The sequence below is a fragment of the Mesoplodon bidens genome, assembly GCF_964165515.1.
Source record: "Mesoplodon bidens genome assembly, chromosome: 5".
Classification (NCBI taxonomy): domain Eukaryota; kingdom Metazoa; phylum Chordata; class Mammalia; order Artiodactyla; family Ziphiidae; genus Mesoplodon; species Mesoplodon bidens.
The window spans coordinates 47,990,288-48,009,802 of NC_138161.1; the positions used below are offsets into that span (position 1 = coordinate 47,990,288).

The 19,515-nt window shown below is 38.5% G+C and overlaps 2 protein-coding genes across 5 annotated transcripts in view; one reads left to right on the plus strand and one right to left on the minus strand.

The window, feature by feature from the left end:
• The window catches only part of CMSS1 (cms1 ribosomal small subunit homolog), a 396,516-nt gene that overhangs the window by 121,662 nt on the left and 255,339 nt on the right, over positions 1-19,515 (plus strand). The window contains exon 1 of one of the 3 annotated variants that reach the window (XM_081235235.1): positions 3,223-3,284. The exons of the other annotated variants lie outside the window; for them this stretch is intronic. Coding sequence (XP_081091361.1) covers positions 3,227-3,284 — 58 coding nt within the window. The 5' untranslated portion in view covers positions 3,223-3,226. Of the gene's footprint in view, positions 1-3,222; positions 3,285-19,515 lie in introns of those variants that run through there. 3 annotated transcript variants of the gene reach the window in all.
• The window catches only part of LOC308617838 (filamin A-interacting protein 1-like), a 30,529-nt gene that overhangs the window by 1,961 nt on the left and 9,053 nt on the right, over positions 1-19,515 (minus strand). Inside the window, exons 2-4 of one of the 2 annotated variants that reach the window (XM_081235237.1) lie at positions 7,652-7,895; positions 6,737-6,910; positions 17-195 (exon numbers count right to left, since the gene is read on the minus strand). In XM_081235237.1, coding sequence (XP_081091363.1) covers positions 17-195; positions 6,737-6,910; positions 7,652-7,894 — 596 coding nt within the window. In that variant the 5' untranslated portion in view covers position 7,895. Of the gene's footprint in view, positions 1-16; positions 196-6,736; positions 6,911-7,651; positions 8,267-19,515 lie in introns of those variants that run through there. The other variant, XM_081235238.1, reaches the window with a different exon arrangement.

Consider the following 19,515-nt stretch of genomic DNA (forward strand, 5'->3'; position numbering starts at 1 on the left):
TCCAAAGTAGCCTTACCTTTCACGTTCCTGTTCTAGCAAGCTTATGAATTCATCACTCTTCTCCACGTATTCTTTATGTTTTCTCTTTTCTTCCTCCAACTCTAATATGGTTTGCCTGTGAGATTTTTCTACCGTTAAAAGCTGTTCCAGGATTCGTCTGTGAGAATCCTTATGTTTTTCCACAACTTTGTCCAACTACAAAAGAAAATGCATTAATAGTCTAAGTACAAATCATTCATAATACTGCCATCTCTCCCTCTTTTAGAAATATCCAAGTTTTAACAAATTAATTCAACAGTGGGTTTATGATTTCCTTGTTTAGTTTTTTATCATTACTCTTGTTAATTGATACTTTTTGATGTTTCAACACAAATGTAACTTTCTTACTGTCATCTTTTTTTTTTTTTTGGCCACACCACGTGGCTTGTGGGATCGTAGTTCCCATGTCATCATTTTTTTTTTTTAACCAGAAAGAAACATTGGCTCCTCTGTAAATATCTGACCAATTTCTCCATATCCCCTTTCTGCCACTTCCTTTTCTCTCCAGGGAAACCATATCAGAGGAATGATGGAAAGTAAAGGAATCCTTGTACAATGTTTGATTCTGCCACTTCCCTAGCTGCCCAGCCCTCCCTAAAGTACTCTGCCCACGTACATCTCTTGGATCCATGGTCTGTTTTTCAGTGCATTATTCATAAAGGTGTTTGTGTATTTTTTTCAAATTCTTGTTAATCAATTCTGTGTTGGTATAGACCTGGTGTAAACACCAAGTGCTTTCTGGTTTCCGTGGCCTACTTATATCTCTATTATAAAACAATTACCCTGTGTCTTATTTACTTTTGTCTCCTCTACTAGACTGTGAACTCCCTGAAAGCAGGGCCTACATTCTATTTTTCTTAAATTCTTAACATCTAATAGAGTGCTTTGCTTATAGTAGGTGCCCAGTATATGCTTACAGATTGAAAACAAAATAAGCAAGCAAGGAATCAAGAAAGAAAAGAGGGAGGTAGACTGATTAAAACAAAAGTGCTTCAGGATCTTTGACCAGTGATAAATTAAAATCCATTTAAGAACATGGTTTTGAAAGCATGTGACTGTCTAGATTAAATACTAAACTATAACTGATAATATTGGTTGATTTTGCCCTTTGCCTTTATTGTAAAAGACTGAAAATCTATGACTCTGAATTTGAAGCCAGTTTAAATCGTACATCCTTAAAAAGCACATACTTAACTAGGAATCCAAAGCACAAAAATGGCCAAATGATTTCAGAAAAAGAAGGGAATAAAGGTGTCCCAGCATACAGAACCCAACTGACCTCTAAACGCTTAGGCTGGTTGTCTAGTTTTCTAATATGGGTTTATAATGGTGCCTTAACACACACAAAATACTTCATTATGTCTTATAGGTGATGATTTTTAATTAATGTGACCAAGCCTTTTGTGGAAGCTGAAATTGCTAAGTTGTATTGCTTGCTGGCAGAGTCACTTTTAACTAATGACCATCCTCTGAGAGGGAGGTTGTAGCGTTAATTGTCCTGGGTCTCAAGCAACAACAGTTCTCTGAAAACTCCTTCCAGTTGCCCAAACATTAGACTGCATTATAAGGGAAATTCAAATCAACTGCTTTTAGAATTTGAGAGTGAAATAGTAATAGAATCAGCCTTAATTTAGGGAGCTTGACATTTGACTTAGAGGAACATTCAATTTATCACAAGATCGGCCCTAGAATAATTATAATAGGTATTTAGTAAAGCATAAATGAATGACTAAGGGAGGCTTCATAAAGGAAACTTCCTCAGATAGCTTCTTGTAGTTGTATGGACATGAATATTAAACTTAGTTCAGCCCAAAAAGAGGAAAGAGGAGGTTTAGTTAATCTACTATTGCTTTCCATTGTGTTTTTCCTCCTTATTTTGTTTGTTTGCTTGTTTGTTTGTTTGTAGGTACAAGGAAGGAAGGTTGGAAAGAATCATTGCCCGTTGTTACATAATCTCCTAAGGGCTCTCCCTTCCTTCAGCCTCACCCCCATCCAGCCTGTCCTCATCAGTGACAGCACAGTCTTACACAGTGGGATTACTCCACTCTCCTATTCAGAGCTGAAAGGTTTCTCACCATCTGGCCTCCTGACACTTCCACCCCATTCTCATTCCATACCTTCCCGTCTTTCTCACCCAGCCTTTAGCCACGCCAGACTTCAGGTAGTTCTTAGAACACACCGTGGTGCTTCAAGACTGCTTTTTTCAGTGCCGGGACATAGAAACCTTTTTCCCCTTCCATCCAAAACTTTTCCTGTTCTTCCCTTATGGCTTTCTCTGGTCAAGCCTGGGTAGAATTATTTGTTCCTTCATATCAGTGAAATGTCTAATTCTCTGGGTTTTCCTTCTCTCACCTTCCATGACTCTTGAAGAATGGCCTATATTTATTGCATGCTGTTTGGTGCTAAGGACCTCATGTTTGTCAACAGCAGAAATTGGAATGGTGTCAAGTAGGGACCTTGCAGAGGGAAGGTTCCCAAAGAAAGTGTAAGTGATTCTAGATATGTTTTAGCTTATTCTTGAAGTTCTTTTCTGTGCCTTTGTTTCTCCATACCCAAAATGCCTCTTAGAAAATATGCCAGTTCTCAATTCAGTCTCTTCTTCATTCCTACAGATCAAATGATGGACCTGAGCTTGTCTGTACTCATTTCATTTTCCACCAATTGTGTGTGTGTGCTTGGCCAAGCCACTTAACCGTTGTGTACTTAAGGTTTTTCTATTATAAATATAGTGGTTGGGCTTGATTTCTAAGATCAATTGTATTGCCACAGTTTTCTCAAGGCAACAACTATTTATTAAGCGTCTATTATGCTATATGTATTTAGTACTATGATAGTTGCCATGGGAGAATTTTAAAGTCTCAATGCTTATACTCTTACTAGGCAGATAAGATATACACACTAAACAACTAGGAGCAGTATAAGGTGGTGTATCATTAAGCACTAAGGGACTATCAAAGAACCACTGCCCCTTTTTGATCTAGCCCCACTTGTGGATTGAATGAAGCCTGGGGAAGAAAACAGGAAGACTCAGTCACTTTAGGGAGTGTCAGTGGAAGAAAGGTTAAAAAGATAACTCATTAATGTTTACTGTGCAATGACAAGCTTATCATTTTAGCCTCCCTGATGTCATATCCTGCCCACAACCACTGATACAATCCAACTCCTTGCCTAGGATGATGGAAGTCCAATGTGTTCCAATAGGTTGGATTCTCCCGTGGTCAAAGAGAATGAAGGACAGAGAGATGGTCAGTCTTTTTGCTTTTGGTTGCTTAATATATGTTTAGGAAAGAATAATGACCTTTGTTTTAATAGCTCCTGAGTCACAAACCACCCTAATTTAGGGCTTTATCGTCTTTGTGAGTTATGGCTTTGGTTCTCTTTGTTCTTTTTCGTTGGCTCTTTGAAGATTGTCTTTTTCTTTGATTACCCTGAATATACTAGTAGAGATAAAGCTAGTTCAGACAGTAGAGAAATTATTTGGCTGTTTTAGTAGATCAAAGGTAACCAAATATGCTATTCATAAAATGTCCCATCTTCTTCCCTGTCTTTACTGAAACCTGGTTTTCCTGGATAATGCTAGAATCCTAAAATAGAGACTGCTCATTCTCACACTGCCTCAGTATCTCAGATACTGGAAATGGGGGCGTGATTCTTGTCTCTGTGTGACCCCTACCGGACTCTTCTGAAAGCCCTTCCTTGTTTTACTGTCATCCTGAATGGTGATAGTCCTGTGTCATTCTTATTTGGTCATCTACTGAGCTTCAGGTCACTCTCACAATCTACCTGTCTACTGTCCATCTTGGTAGCATTCTGGGTGTGCCAGCTCACCCAGCCATGGTCAGAAGTGAAAAGCTAGAGGCTATACTGCAAAATGAATATGTCTTTTGGTTCCTAGCACTGGAAGTTTGTGGATTATAGAAGAGAAAGATTGAAAATATGTGGAGCCAGAAGCTAGTCTGAGGAAATTGCCCTTTCTAGTTCTTGGCTTCAGGATTTCTCTAGCTCCATGTAAAGCTCATCCATGTACTTAAGAGTATGCTAGATATTTTATCTAATGTTTTTATGTATTTTTTAGTGATATGATTTCATGATATGTCATCCACAATGTTTCTGGAAATGGAATTTCTTTATGTTCTACTTGAGGAACCCCTACTCATTCTCTGGAACTTGGCTTTCCTGATTCTTCTATCTCAATTCGATCCCCCATTATACTCCCTCATAGTGCTTTGTGGTTTTCACCACAAAAATTAACATAGTGTGTATTATATACTTATTGTGTGATCACTTGTTGTCTGTCACTCTTAAAAGAGACATTAAGCACCCTGAAGACAGGAAGCACAACTATTTTTATACAATGAAAATTATGAAATGAAATTTAAAAGCTGAACTATATAGTTGCTTAAAATAAGTATCAATACTTTAAGAATTGCCCTAAGGTAATGCTAATAAGGTATGCAGATTCTTTTATTATAGTACCTTGATAAATCCAAACTGTTGTTATATTTTTCTTGATATCTTTTTTGGAAGAACTAAGAATATGTTAGGCCATTAACTCAAGTATCTTTTTTAAGGTAACTTTTAGTATAGAAGCCTAGGTTGGAAAGGAATAGGAGGTTAAAACTGTTCTAGACTCTGAGTTTTTCCCTCCCTCTCTCCCCATCCACATCCTTTTTTCTAGCTTGCAGGCCTCCACCTTAAGTCAGTGTTCCTAACATATGACATAGCTGAGAACAGTTTGTTTTTCTGAGGTATTTTGCCTTATGAATAAATAAATCCCCTTTAGTTTACCCTAGACATGGTTGAGATTTTTCACATTTTTTAAAAAGAACATTATGAGGAAAATAAAAGGAGGAAGATGGAGGAAAACAAAATAATAAATTTTTAGCATGCACATCCTTACCCTGATGTAATTAGGGTGCCCCCCGGTATGGTCTTAGTGATAACACCCCACTTTCTTTCTTTTCTTCAGCCCTATCTAGGGACTCCTAGTCAGAATTTCCCTTTATTGTTTATTTTCTGGATATCCCCCCTCACCCATTACTTCCTAGATAGAGGAAAAGGGTAGGCAACTGGGTTGTTGGGTAGATAGAATTATAGGGGCTTCAAGGGACTGGGAGAGACTGGTAGCTGAGGAGAGAAGTCTATCAGGGGGAAGTAGGCAAGAGAAGAAAACGGACAAATCATGGAGATGGGAATGTAAGAAGTGTGTGTGTGTGTGTGTGTGTGTAGGGGTATCTGTTAGTTGAGTAATCAAGGAAGGTTGGATTTATAAAGCAGGGCCGAATTATGGATAACTTTTAGGGACACTTTGCAGAGTTAGGATTGCAAGCATTTGCAGAGAGGGTGTTTCCAGTTTTGCCTGTGTACAATAGAATTATTTACTTACAAAAGTAACTAAAACTTTTCCTACTGATTTCAGGATAAGTTTGGAATTATTCTGTTTCATTTTACTCTGAAGTGTTGAGGGGTTGTGCCATTTGTGGAGTTTTGTGAGTATATGTTCAGTGATAATTAACTTGCATTTGCACTTATACTGATTGGGGAATTTGTGCTTAATGCTGTTTCACAGTCACTGTGTTGGGAGCCAGAATACAGTTTTAACACTATTGACTTGAATGAGGCTTCGGCTCCTCTTGTTTAAAATTTGGATTAAAGTGCAATCAACAGACTTTGGGTGGTCTCATCCTCACCCTCACCCCTCAGAGAAGCAGATCCATATGACCAAACTCCTTCACAATTTGGCAAGATGGTAGGCTTCTGTCATGAGACACCCAAGACAAGAATAGCAAGGACATTAGAGGTCAGTCCTGAGGTAGGTTGCCAGAGCGTATGTAGGGGAAATTTGCCCAAAATTTGCTTTCACTCTCTCTAGCCTTAACTTATGCTCCTAGTTGTTTACTTTTTATAAAAATGAAAAGTTATGAAATTTTCCATTGAGGTCTCAGAAGAAAATAGAAGAACAAAATAAGGATGCCAAGGAGTTTCAGAAATGTCAGCAAGTAAAAGAGCAAGCAGTGCAGTATCTTTGTGCAGTGGTGGCCGTGTTGAGACTGTTCATCTTTGCTATTGTCATTGTTGGGCATACTTGGTGGGAGAAAAGTCTTTACTGTCATTAAACTTTTGAAGGAAAAAGAGGATATGTGTTCATCTAAAATGTATGCTTTCTAAAACTCTGTTTCCTGGATAATTCTTCAGATCATTTCCATTCATGCTCAGAATTTCTATGACATAATACTTCAGTGTTTTCAAAGAAATTAACTTCTATGGTTAAACTTTATCTGTTTTTTATTATTGCCTTCAGATCTCCAAAAGAAGTGCAGATTCCTCTGTGTGTGTGTGTGTGTGTGTGTGTCTGGGTCTGAGTGTGTGTGTCTCTCTGTGTGTATCTGTGTGTGTCTGTGTGTCTATGTGTTTATACAAGAGAGGAAGAGGGGGAGAGAGAAAAAGAGAGGAATTCTCTTGCATTTGTTAGGTTTTAGTCTGATGTCAAGAAACAAACCCAGTGGGAACATCCCATACATGATTTATTCTCCTTTTCTTTCCTGTTGAACATGTAGTATTTATCTACCTGGGGTAGATTTTAAACATACAACTATAAATAATCGAAAAAGGAGTTACATGTCCTGCTCACCTGCCAGGCCTAGTGCTTTACTGGCTGGTGAGCTTACTCGGTGCACACCCCTGATGTGATACATACCTCATTCATTGGTTTCTCATAGATGTCCTCCTGCCAAGGGGCAGATTTTGCTTGAAAAGCATCTCGCTGGAGAGCTTCTAGCACCTTTTTTGGAGTGACAAACCCATACTGAGCTTCCAGCAAAGCCAAGTCCATTTTATCAGCCTTTAAAATGCCTATGACTTCATCTCGAGCCTGCAGGAACAAAAAGCATTTCAGAAAGCCCACTTTATCTACCAGCAGTCTCTGCAAGTGATTTCTTGTGTAGTTGAGTATTTTTTCTCTTCTCCTTCAAATATAAACAAATCATATTTGGTTATAGCACCTTTTAGAAAAGGTAGCAAAACTATGTCCCTTTACTTCATCCTTCTTCCAGTCTAGTTACACATTAATAATGTTTTTAAAAGTGATCACTATACAACATGGGGAGACTCTACATTTTTTATTGTGTTTGACAAGCAGATAACATGATATGCCTCAATGGACTGGCATTTTCATTTTCAGGGATAGGAAATAAGATTCTCCTATATGTGTAGCAGCTGTTTTAGTTTTTTGTATAGGTTAGTAATGCCAGGGCAAGTCTAGGAGCCAGTTTATGTGAGGTACAAAAGCACCTATTGTTATTTAAACCAGTCCAGAAGTCATCTGCTATTATTGTTACCCATACGTGCCTGTGCACTGAAGCTTGTGAGCAGCATGGGCAGAGGATGTGACCTTTCACAATGTGCATGCCAATCGCATGTCATAACAACAGCCCTTTTAGATGTGATTAATTGCTCTTCATGCTGCCAGAAGAGAATTCTGTGAATGTGTACTTTGCTTTCATGTATATACAAGTATGAAGCACAAATATCTATTTCTGTGGCAGCCACCACACAAAATTCATAAGCAGCCTTCCCCTTGAAGCATGAGGGGGATAATTCTAACCCAGCTGACCTGCAGTTCTCCCTCCAGAATGCTGAGAAGAAATAATAAGTCGTCTCTTGAGAGGTCTTCTCCTTGGTGGCCATTACCACTCTGTGACTTAGGATATGGAAGGATTGCATCCGACTCACTGGTGGAGTCTTTGTCTTGCTGTCTCTGCTTCATGTCCTCAGGACCTTGGAAACTGTAGTCTTCACTATGTCTTGGAAATTGCTTTTGGGCTGAGGCCTCCGTGTCACTGCTTCTGGAACGCATTCTTTAAGGGCTGGAAAGAAGGAAGACAATTTGTAACTCTTAGTGGAAGTAGAGTTTTAATAAGAGCTCCTATTACTGCTTTGACAAGTCTGCACTCTCGTTATATTTACCACAGCCAAAGACTCGATCTTTCTGAAGTCTACAGCAGAGAAGGGCATTAGCAGATTCATAAATCACAGTCTTATTTACACTTCTGTTTTTAAAATCAACATTTTAAAAAATGTGTTCTGCTTTGATTAAGGCCACTTATGTCCATGGGTAAACAGACTGTGTATTTGAACTTCATCCGCCAAACATTCCACCTCAGGGACCTGGGTCATACCTCCAACCTAAGCCTAAGTGCTTACATAAGACGTACTTAACGTAATTGTAAAATGGTAAATTTGCTAATTGTTCTAACTTTCTTCAGATTCACATTATAGTGTTTCCTTGTGGAAGTTTAAAAAGAGTTTTTAAATTTCTTAGCCTTTGGTGCTTTAAGAGAGAGGCATCAGAATTACAAAATACTTTGGGTTATTTTGTTATGACAGTAAATTCTAATATTAAAGGAATGAAGGCTTGGTCCCTGGCTGTATCCTTGACATTCTGCTAAAATTCCAGACCTGACCTCAGATAAGTCAAGGATTTATATTTAGGACCCTTATCTACAAAATAAGAACACTAGTGCCTATAGTATTGAACCATTATGAAAACAATATAAAATAAATTAATATTTGAGGGACATATTAGTTCCACATCTGATTATATAATTATCCAAATTAATTTACAATAGCAAGATAATTTTTTCCACCTTTGAGGTTTGTAATGGAAAGAGAAAACATCAAGTGAACTTATAGTCTGCTTCAGTGATGTTCAAGCAGATTGTTAATTATACTCATTCCTACAAATCATGAAACTTTCATCATTATTTTTTTTATATTTATTTATTTTATTTATTTATTTTTTATATTTTTTTGGCTGCGTCAGGTCTTAGTTGTGGCATGTGGGGATCTTTCATTGCGGCACAGGCTCTTGGTTGTGGTGTGGACTCTTCGTTGTGGTATGGGCTTCTCTCTAGTTGTGGCCCCCAGGCTCCAAGGCACGTGGGCTCTGTAGTGGCAGCACTCGGGCTTAGTTGCCCCGTGGTATGTTGGATCTTAGTTCCCCGACCAGGGTTGGAACCCGTGTCCCCTGAATTGGAAGGTGGATTCTTTACCACTGGACCACCAGGGAAGTCCCTTTCATCATTATTGGTACCTTGCTTTTCATTTGTAATAATATTTCTTTAAAATTCTGGAGGGAATTCCCTGACGGTCCAGCGCTTGGGACTCTGCGCTTCTACTGCAGGGGGCACGCATTCAATCCCTGGTCTGGGAACTAGGATCCCACATGCCGCACACAGCGTGGCCAAAAAAAAAAAATCTGGAAAGGTCAATCATACAGAAAAATATGGAAATATAATGAATCACTACATGCTAGCACACAGATTTGTAAAATCCTAATGTACTATATACATTAGAAAACAGTTTTTTAAGTAAAATATTGATATTATAGATATTGTAGAAGCCCCTATGTACCTCTTCCTTAACCCACTCTATACCCGCCCTTCCCCAGAAGTAACCATCTTGAATTTGGTGTTTATTATTCCCACGCATGTTTTATACTTTACTTTATACTTTTAATGCATGTATATATATTGCTGAGCAATATATAGTATTGCTTTGCAGATTTTCAAACCTAATGTAAATACAGCATATTGAATGTATCATTCTGAAAATGTTTTTTCATCCTATATTTTGGAGATTCTTTCTTGCTCCATTTTACTTATTTTACATATTTAACTGCTATATAGTATTGCATTATATGAATAGGCCACCATTTACTTATCCATTTTACTGTTGATGGATGTTTAAATAGTTTACTTTTTTTAGTATTAGAAAAAATGCAGCTGTGAACATTCTTGTGCATTTTTTTTTTCCTGTGAACATCCATTTATTCAGGTAGTATTCTTTACAGTATAGGAATGGGATTTTGGCTCTCCTAAATGGAGTACCAATTTATAGCAGAGTGTAAGAGTTCTCATTGCTCTGTATCTTCATCAATGCTTGCTATTAGGGAATTTATAATTTTTACCAATATGGTAAGTGAAATGGTATCTGACTTTTTAATTTGCATTCTATAACTAATGAGAGCAGGCATCCTTTTATGTGTTTAGAGCCCCTTTGAATTTCTTCATAAATTGCTTGTTCATAGTCTTTGCCCATTTTTCTTTTGTATTATTTGTCTTTTTCTTATGAATTTGTAGGAATTCATTACATACTCTATAAATTACTGTTTTGTTGATTATATGTTTTGATGTTATCTTTTCTGGTCTGTAGCTTACATTTTCACTTTATGTCTTTTGTGGTATAGAAGTTTTACATTTTAATTTAGTCAAGTTTATCAATTTTTAAATCAGTTCTTTTCTTTATAATTTGCATTGGAAAGCAGAATTTGAACAGTGGCAGTATAAAAGAATGGCTAAGACCATGGACTCTGGAACCACTCTGCCTGAGTTCAAATCTCTACTCCATTACTTATTGGCTATAAAACTCTGGACAAGTTACTTAATACCTCTGTGCCTTTCTCATCTGTAAAATGAGGATGATAGTAGTAGTATATTTATAACTTAAAGTTGGTGTGAGGATTAACTGAGTCAACACATGTCAAATGTTTGCAACATACCTCATACAAAATTGTCACTCAATAAACATTAGCTTTTATTATTAACTTTATTTTTATTCCCCCAATTTTATGGTGTTTCTCTATTACCTTTATAGTTAGAAAAAAATTTCAAGAATTGAAGCAAGTTTATTTGATTACCTCTTTCATCTAATGAGTTGTGAGCCGTGAATAAAGGGAGAAAGAAAAGAAGATTGAAAGAATGGCTTTGTGTCTTTCTTGGGTACTCTGTTTAAGAAGTGACTCTTATCACTCCCAGCTTGCTGGCACCACTTGAGAAACCTGAGTGTAGAACGGTTTAGGAACCTTGAGGACTTCACAGCCAACCAGCTAAGCCTCCATTCATCTCTCCACCCATCCTTCAACAAGCATTTATTGAAGGCCCACTGTGTGTCATGCACTAAATTGGTTATTTATGGTGTGGCTTCCTTACTTCCCTAATACAAGTGATACATTTTCTTTTTTTTTTTTTTGCGGTACGCGGGCCTCTCACCATTGTGGCCTCTCCCGTTGTGGAGCACAGGCTCCGGATGCGCAGGCTCAGCGGCCATGGCTCACGGGCCCAGCCGCTCCGCGGCATGTGGGATCTTCCCGGACCGGGGCACAAACCCGTGTCCCCTGCATCGGCAGGCGGACTTTCAACCACTGCGCCACCAGGGAAGCCCAAGTGATACATTTTCAAATGTAAGGTTTATGGAAATAGTTCGTAAATCTGGGATCATGAAGAGTGCACTGAACTAGACAGAAGTCATGTAAAAAGAATTCTGTCACAAATCAGCTGTGGGATTAGTTAAGACACTGACGCTCTCTGAGGGCAGTGCCCTGAATTGTGAAGTGAGGGGGGGTGAGGAGGTGATCTCTGTGGCCCCCTTTCTCCTAGGATGTATAATGATTCTTGCCACTCTGCCTTTCTTTTAGCATAGATTATCAATAGTATATTTAAAAGACATGGGTTTGTGGGTCCGCATCTTATAGGAAATCCATAGAAACCTAATGCTACATATGGACTACATATGGACCTGTGACTTTTGATTTTCACCAGAGGAGAGATCACAGTTAAAAGACAGTGCTTAAGGAAATAATCCCAGCAATAATTTTCAACTGAGAATTTTCAATAGCCTCATCATAACAATCAGGATGTAAAAGCAGAACTTGAAGGTGTTTATTGCCTTATGTGTTTATTATTTACATATTTTATTCGTCAGTAACAAACTAACTATCAAGTGATACTAGTGGGACACCCTGCCTTGAAGTTACAGTGTCCATCTGGAGAAATAAAACATTCACTTTCAAACTTTTAACAAGCCACATAATGTGTTTTCTCTACAACTCATGTTCTTTCTTACTTCCCTCCATCACACATTTATTTACTCTATTAGACGCTGGAGATAGACAGTGATGGTGGTGATGGTGGTGGTAATGATGATGACAGCTAATACTTGCTGAGCAGTTACTACATGCCAGGCATTCCTGTAAGCATTTTACATTTATTAACTCATTCAATTCTTATAACAACCCTATGAGGTAGGGAATATTATTATCTCCATCTACAGCAAAGGAATGGAAGCACAGATGAAGGTTACACAGCTAATAATAGGCAGACCTGGGATGTGAATCCAGGCAACCTGGCTCCAGAACCTGTGCTCTTAAAAATCATGTGTCATGCTATTATACTGTACTGCCAAAGACAGATGGCTGTAGACACCCTGTCTGAAATGGATACAGACACCATGTGTGAAAAATGCTTATAGCCTTGCTGAAGAGATTACTTATCAATAATTACAGTACAGATGAACAGTAGTCTGTGGCAGTAGTTGTCACTGACTATCCCCTACGTAGCCAAGGAAGGATTTATTTATTTGAGAAAAGCAAAGACATAGAAGGAGTACATTTTTATGTAGGGATAGAAGGTTGAGGATATATAAGATTTATGACTGTGGAAAACCCATTATGTGTGTATTTATGTGTGTATTTATGTGTTTATAAATAATATTCCAATACTAGCATATTAATATATGCTATATACCTTATGAAAACATATGAAAAAAGGAAAATATTAATTAAAAAATAAGATATCTAATTATTTTTCTCCCACCCCATTGGATTGTCTTAAACACCTCAGAAAGATCATTGCTCTGGCCTATAGGCATAATGGAAGGTTGTTAACGTAGACCAGATATGTTTAAAACAAATAAATATTACATACCACTTTATTTACAGATATGTTCTCACATGAAGGGCAGGGCCATCCATGTCTTCCACCAAATATTAATAGTCTCCATTCATATGTCTCATGGGGTTTCTGACCTGATGCTTCATACCTAATGGCTGTTCAACAGAGTGAATGGTTTGCTCTTTCTATTTTGTGGCCTATCCCACAACCTAGATAACATTGCTAAATAACAGTGGCTCAAAATTGTATGGGCCACTCTGCATTTTCAGTCATCTTGCAGCTCAGCTGGGTGTGAATGGTCTAAGATGGGCTCACTCCCATATCTGACTGTCAGCTTGTTGGGCTAGATCTCAGCTGGATCATCTCATCTCTGCTCCGCATGGGCTTTCAACCTCTGGTAGGCTAGACCAGGCTTCCCCTTATGGCGGTCTCAGGTCAGCATCTCAAGAGTGTGAGACTCCAAGCCCTTATTTTTATTGGTGAAAGAACGGCACAAGGCTAGCCCAAATTCAGGAAGTGGGGAAATAGATTTGCTTCTTAATGGAAGGAGCTGCAGAGTCACATTGCAGAGGATGGGGAAGAGTTAGTTAACTGCAGCCATCTTTGAAAAACTCTAGGTCTGTCACACAGATTCAGACTTCCGTGAAAATCAAATAAAAATCTAGTTTAAAAGAGGGGTGAAATATATTTGGTTCTTTACTTCTTTTAGTTTCCTGGAAGCGTAAGGTTATTTTTATGATTTCTGTGATGCATTCCTGTGCTTTCCTCTTACCCACATATTCATATGTGGAACAATAGCCTACTGCTAAGAATCAACTTGTATTCTGCTACTAATCAATAAAGATTCCTCTACCACCGCTAATCTTATCCAAGGTGTGCCTTCCAGAATTCCAAGATAATGTAAGTTTCTATTTAGCAGGGTAGCTTGCTAAGCATTGCTCATAAGTAGTGCTCTTTGAGTTTAAGGCAACCCTGAACTGCTACAGAAAACTGAATGGTTCTCTGTATATGTTCTATCTTCCCTCACCTCATTCTTTTTTTTTTTAATTGAGTTAAAGTTGATGTACAATATTATATGTTACAGGTGTACAATATAGTGATTCATAATTTTTAAAGGTTAGAGTCCGTTTATAGTTATTATAAAATATTCGCTATATTCCCTCTCACCTCATTCTTAAAGTGAGTTGAGTGAAATCTGCCAGGAGAGCACAGATCATTTGCCAATGATGATATTTATAAGCGATAAAAAAGGAATGACCTGAAACATTTTTATACCATGTTTATTCTTTTTAAATTGATTAGAGTTTTTCTGAAACCACCAGTGTTCTTTGAGGGCTAGGGAAAATAGCATCAACATTCTTGCTGGCTCTCACACTGGGTTTGTGAACAGACCCATCGTGTGCAGACTTCTGGTCTACTGAGGAGTGTGTGTCTCGTCATGTTTACAATGGTGGAGTTTCCTTGCCCTTCTGCCAACAACCACAAAATGATCAGTAATGAGAAGTAATTAAGTATCGAGTGGAAGAAAACACAGACATGAATTTCATGATACTTTCATGCTTTGTATTATCAGTGACTTCATTGTTTCTCTTGGCAAATTTTTAATGCATCTGTGCTTGGCCTTGCATACTGAGGAAAAGAAAAATTTTGTAATGGCAACAGTGGTTTGGGATTTTCAGGTTACAAAGAAAAAAAAGAAACAGAATAGAAAGTCGCTTTTGCTTATACCAGATAATGATGCCTTACTCTTTTCATAAAGTGTCGGTAGTGACATAATGCCTGATGGTTTTGCAAGGAGAAAACCTGCTTAGTTGTCAATTTTAACACAGCCTAATGCATTGATTATCTGTGACTCTCAGAGCCATAGAATGGCAGCCTTGAGGACTGTAAGAGAGTGATAGACTGGGAATCAGGAAACATGGCTTCTGATCTCAACTCTGCTTTTAATTAGCAAAGCTCTGGTTATCACTTGTAAAATGAGGATATTAGTCTAGGTTGGCCCCATGAGGTCATTCAGGATGAAACAAGGACCGGGGGTTCTTTGCCTTGACCTCTACCTTGTTCCTTACTCCCCAGTGGGTCCCCCTGACTGCAGGATTTACGCCTGAGACTAGATTATCTCTGAGGTCCTGGGACTTCCCGCTTTAGAATTCTCTGCTTGTCTGTTGTCTTGTATCTATGGATACAAATACAGTGTAGTTGGCCCTGCGAAGCGGATTCTACTTTATTTTCCTATGTGGTGACCTCGGTCAGTTTTTCTTTGGCTTAAGCTGGTTAAAATCATGGTGTATCTTGGTAAGGATATGTTCATGAAGAAGAAGGACTAGTAGAGAATTTACAATTATTTACTTAATTTAGTTACAGAAAATGACCAAATGTCAATTGAGGCCTATTCTATCTACCACCTCCCCCCAATATACATGCCCCTAGCCAACTCTTTACTATAAAAATTGAATTTTCTTAATCATTCTTTATTAATCTTTAGATAACAAAAACTGTTTATTCTATATAATTGAGTGCTAAACATAATTTAGTCTCTGTGTACCTGTTTATTTTCATGTTTGAATGGCGGAAAGAGGATATTTTGCTTGTATAAAAGAACTTCAAAAAGGTTCAGTGAAAGAAATTGGTTTTGGTCTTGATCATTTACTATGATGTTGAGGTAACCAATCAAAACTACTCCAATTTAAAGAAGAAAGTAATAATAATGGTAGCTTACATTAAATTCAGTACTTACCAAATACAAGTCTGTTCTAAATGCTTTCTTTTGATTAGCTCATTTAGTCTTCTTAAAAACTGTTGTTTATCTCCATTTTGCAAAAGAGGAAACTGAGGCTTGTAGCTGTTAAGTAACTTGCCAAAGGTTGTACTGCTAGAAAGTGGCAGAGCCAGGTCCTAACTTGGACAGTCTGGTTCCAGAGTCCAGCAAATCACTATGCTGTATCTACCTAGGGTTTTATAAGAAGGCATACATAGTAAAGGAAAAAATCCTGGTTCAACATTAAGTTATTCAACAAACATTTATGAAGTACCTACTATGTCAGTTATCATATTAGCCAATATGTGCAAGATTATTTTTGTATCTGGACTAATGTCCCTTTTGTTGATATGGGTACAGTTAATTCTGGCTACCCAGAATTACACAAAAATCTGAATAATATGAAGTCACAACTCCCTGGCCCTTTCAGCAATTGGTCCATTCAGTGAAGATGTTTTGTTTTCATGCATTATCTATGTGCAGAAACTTAACTGAATGCATTGTTATTCTTAAACTTTAAAAGCCACAAAGTGGCTTTTCTCAGCCACTTTGCTGGCATCTTGGGGGTAGGCAGGAGGTATAGCATAACAGAAAGACTATGAGATTGTGGGATCAGATGGATCTGGACTTTAATTGCTGCTCCAATATGTTAGCTCTGTGGTCTTGGACAACCTACTCTACCTCTGTGAGCCTTCAAATGTAAAATGGAGATAATGGTACCTGGTAATGGGTTTATTGTTCATGCTCTGTGAGCTTAGGGCCCCTGTTGTTCATGTCTGTCTCCTCAGTGTTCAACAGAGTTGTACCTCATCAGGGATTCATTTGAAAGACTGAATCATGCAGTCCTCAAAAGAGCTGACTGGCTGTAAGTAGGAACTGCCTCATGGTAAAAATGATTCATCTGTGAACCACTGGCTAGAAATTCAGAAAAATGGTACTGAGAATCTCATAGAAGTAGCTGGAGTGTACAGAAGTAGCTAATGTGTATGGACCTCTTACTACATGCCCGGCACTGTTTTAAGTGCTTTGTGTATATTATTTAATCTTAAAGACTTTTAGCCTGTAGTAAAGATGGTAGGAAAGGGCTTGGTAAAGGTAAGTTAAGTGTGGAGACTCTCGTAGGAGACATCAAAGACAGGGAAATTAATATCAAAATCAGGGCAGTGCTGGTACCTACACAAAGTTCAGTGTGTGTGTGTGTGTGTGTGTGCACGTGCGCACACGCATGCACACGTGCGTGCACACACGTGCATGGAGAAGGGACACTGGATCCCCAAGACTAACTAGAAAATTCTTGTTAATGTCACTGAATTTTGAAAACTTTTATCATATATATCCTGACTTTTTGCTCTCTCTCACCTCCACCTCCCCAGGTACACTCTCACATGCATAAAATGAGGTGAACATCCACTGCACTCCTCCTTTTTATTTGACAGCACCTTGAACAGTCATTAGTTCTGTTTTTATGTATGTGACATTTTATAAAGTGGTCTCATTTAAACTTATTTGGTAGGAAGTTTGAGGGATGAATTGTTTTGATGGCAAGATGGCTGCATAATGCAGAGTGAGTCTGTGCTCACTGTAGGATGCTCTTCACCAAGGGACAAACTTGCAAGTGATTCAGTGCCATAAGTCTGAACGTGCTTAACATCCCACACTTGCTGAATTTAGAGAGCAGGCTGCCGGCTAGCTTTACATTTCCACTTGGATTTCCCCCTCTCTCTGCATGGAACCATAAAGCTATAACTTAGTTCCCTGGAAGGGGAATGGAAAGAGATGTAGTAAGGTTATATGGGTGCTCAGCAGAGCTGGTTGAGCCCTTAATATTAACTGTCTCATGGTAAATGTGATTCGTCTATGAAAATACCGGCTATAAATAGATGTTAATAGTGCTCAGTTGCAAATCAGCCATGTTGTGCTTGTATGGCCACATTAGGGAAAAAAATCCTGTTGAGTATTTTATTTGGTTTCTCTTAAAATGAAAAAATAAAAAGTTCATTTCCTTTTATTGCCCTAGTCACCCACATTTGAAGACACTAAATTCAGCCAGCTGCAGTAAAGCTATCTGATGGCTAAAAAAAGACACATTAAAAACCAGATAACCTAATTTAGCAATGGCACCCTTTATCTTTTTCTTCCATTTTCAGTAAAAATCATTGAAACATACCCTTACTGGTGTTTTTACTTGTAGGGAGGGCATGGATAGGGCTTCAGAGAGGGGAACAGAACTTGGGGATCTGTGATTCAGGCCCATATTCTTAAGAATTCTGAGTCCTAATAGAAAGTCAAGGTTTCTTTCAAATCAAGTATGAGGTTCAGAAGGCAGTGTAGTCATCTCATGTATCCCCCGCAGTACCGGGCACTAAGTATTTTCTATGCCCATCTACTCCATTGTTATACAGCTCTCAGTGTCTGAAAGTGCTTCCTTATGAGCTGAAATCCAGCTCCCAGGATCTTTATTTATTTATCCTTCCTCTGCCTCCAGAGCTAAGTCAAGCAAGACTACTTCTCTTGTCACACAGTGGTCCTTCAGTGGGAAGGGCTCTATTCTTTTTTCCAGATGTAATACTCAGTTTCTTTAACCACCACTCTTCATACTATGTGGTCTAGTCTCCCTCACCCAACACACCATCTCATGCACACATTTTGATTATACCCCTTTAGACCTACTCTTCATTAGGCTGGGTGTTCCTTAAAGAAATGCATGGAGTTGGGCGATTTCCCAGATATTAAACACAACTAAAGGGCTTCCCTGGTGGCGCAGTGGTTGGGAGTCCGCCTGCCGATGCAGGGGACACAGGTTCGTGCCTCGGTCCGGGAAGATCCCACATGCCGCGCAGCGGCTAGGCCCGTGAGCCATGGCCGCTGAGCCTGCGTGTCCGGAGCCTGTGCTCCACAGCGGGAGAGGCCACAACAGTGAGAGGCTCGTGTACTGCGGGGGGAAAAAAAAAAAAAAAACACACAACTAAAGCAGTGAAATGGTAAGAGTATATACTTAAGGAAGAGCTCAGTAAGTCTTCTGATATTGGATCTCAGTTGGAATGTTAAGTATAGATCAAGACATTTGATAGTAGGCATTTAATGAAGACTTATTTCCAGTTTCGCTTACCAGGTAAGTGCTTGTAATACCTTTCATGTGTACATTGATTGTTATATCAGTAAATAGGTAATTATTCGCCCTGTTTTTCAAGAGGAGGAATTCGAGCTTCAGAAAGCTTAAATAACTTTGACTAATAAACCTTGGACCAGAAATGAAAACTTACGCGTTCTGACACCCCTTTCTCTCCAGGCTCATGCTAGATTAATCAACACTTGCACTTTTTTTAAGCTTGAATGTGTTCTTTGGTTGTTTGTCCATGAAGTGCTGTAGTCAGAGAAGCTGCTAGGCTGTAGATACAGAATAAACAGCCTGCCAATGGGGTCTAATAGTACAGACTTACATCATGGATTTTCTTAGCTGTGTGTTCTGAAGAAAGGACAAAAAGAAATATAAAAATCTCAGAGTATAAATAGTTGATTTATCTGAGTTTTCCATTACAAATCAGTGGCTCTTTAAAGATTCTTTTCTCATTTAAGGTTGACACAGGGCTGGGAATGTTTTCCAGATCTTTGTGGAATAAAACCAAAGAAGAAAATTATTTTCATATAGTCCAAGTTAGCTTTAAATGCATTTTAAAATGCCACAGTCCCAGCACTAGAACAGAGCTCTTGAAAATCATATGATTCTTTTAACAGTTTTCAAACTACATCACTTTTCATATTTCTTCCAACTCTGCTCTCTGTTTTTTCTTACAAGCACGGTGATATTGAGCCAGTCAACTTAACCTTTCTATTCTCTTTGAATTTTTGTCTCTTTGGCTCTTGGAACCAGTTTCGTCCAATCCGCTTATTCTGCCACTGAGGCCTGTTGAAGTTAACTGACGTGCCCGTGGTCATGCCCAGAGCCAACACCAGAACCCACATCTCTTGCCTACAGCTCTGTTGCTGTTT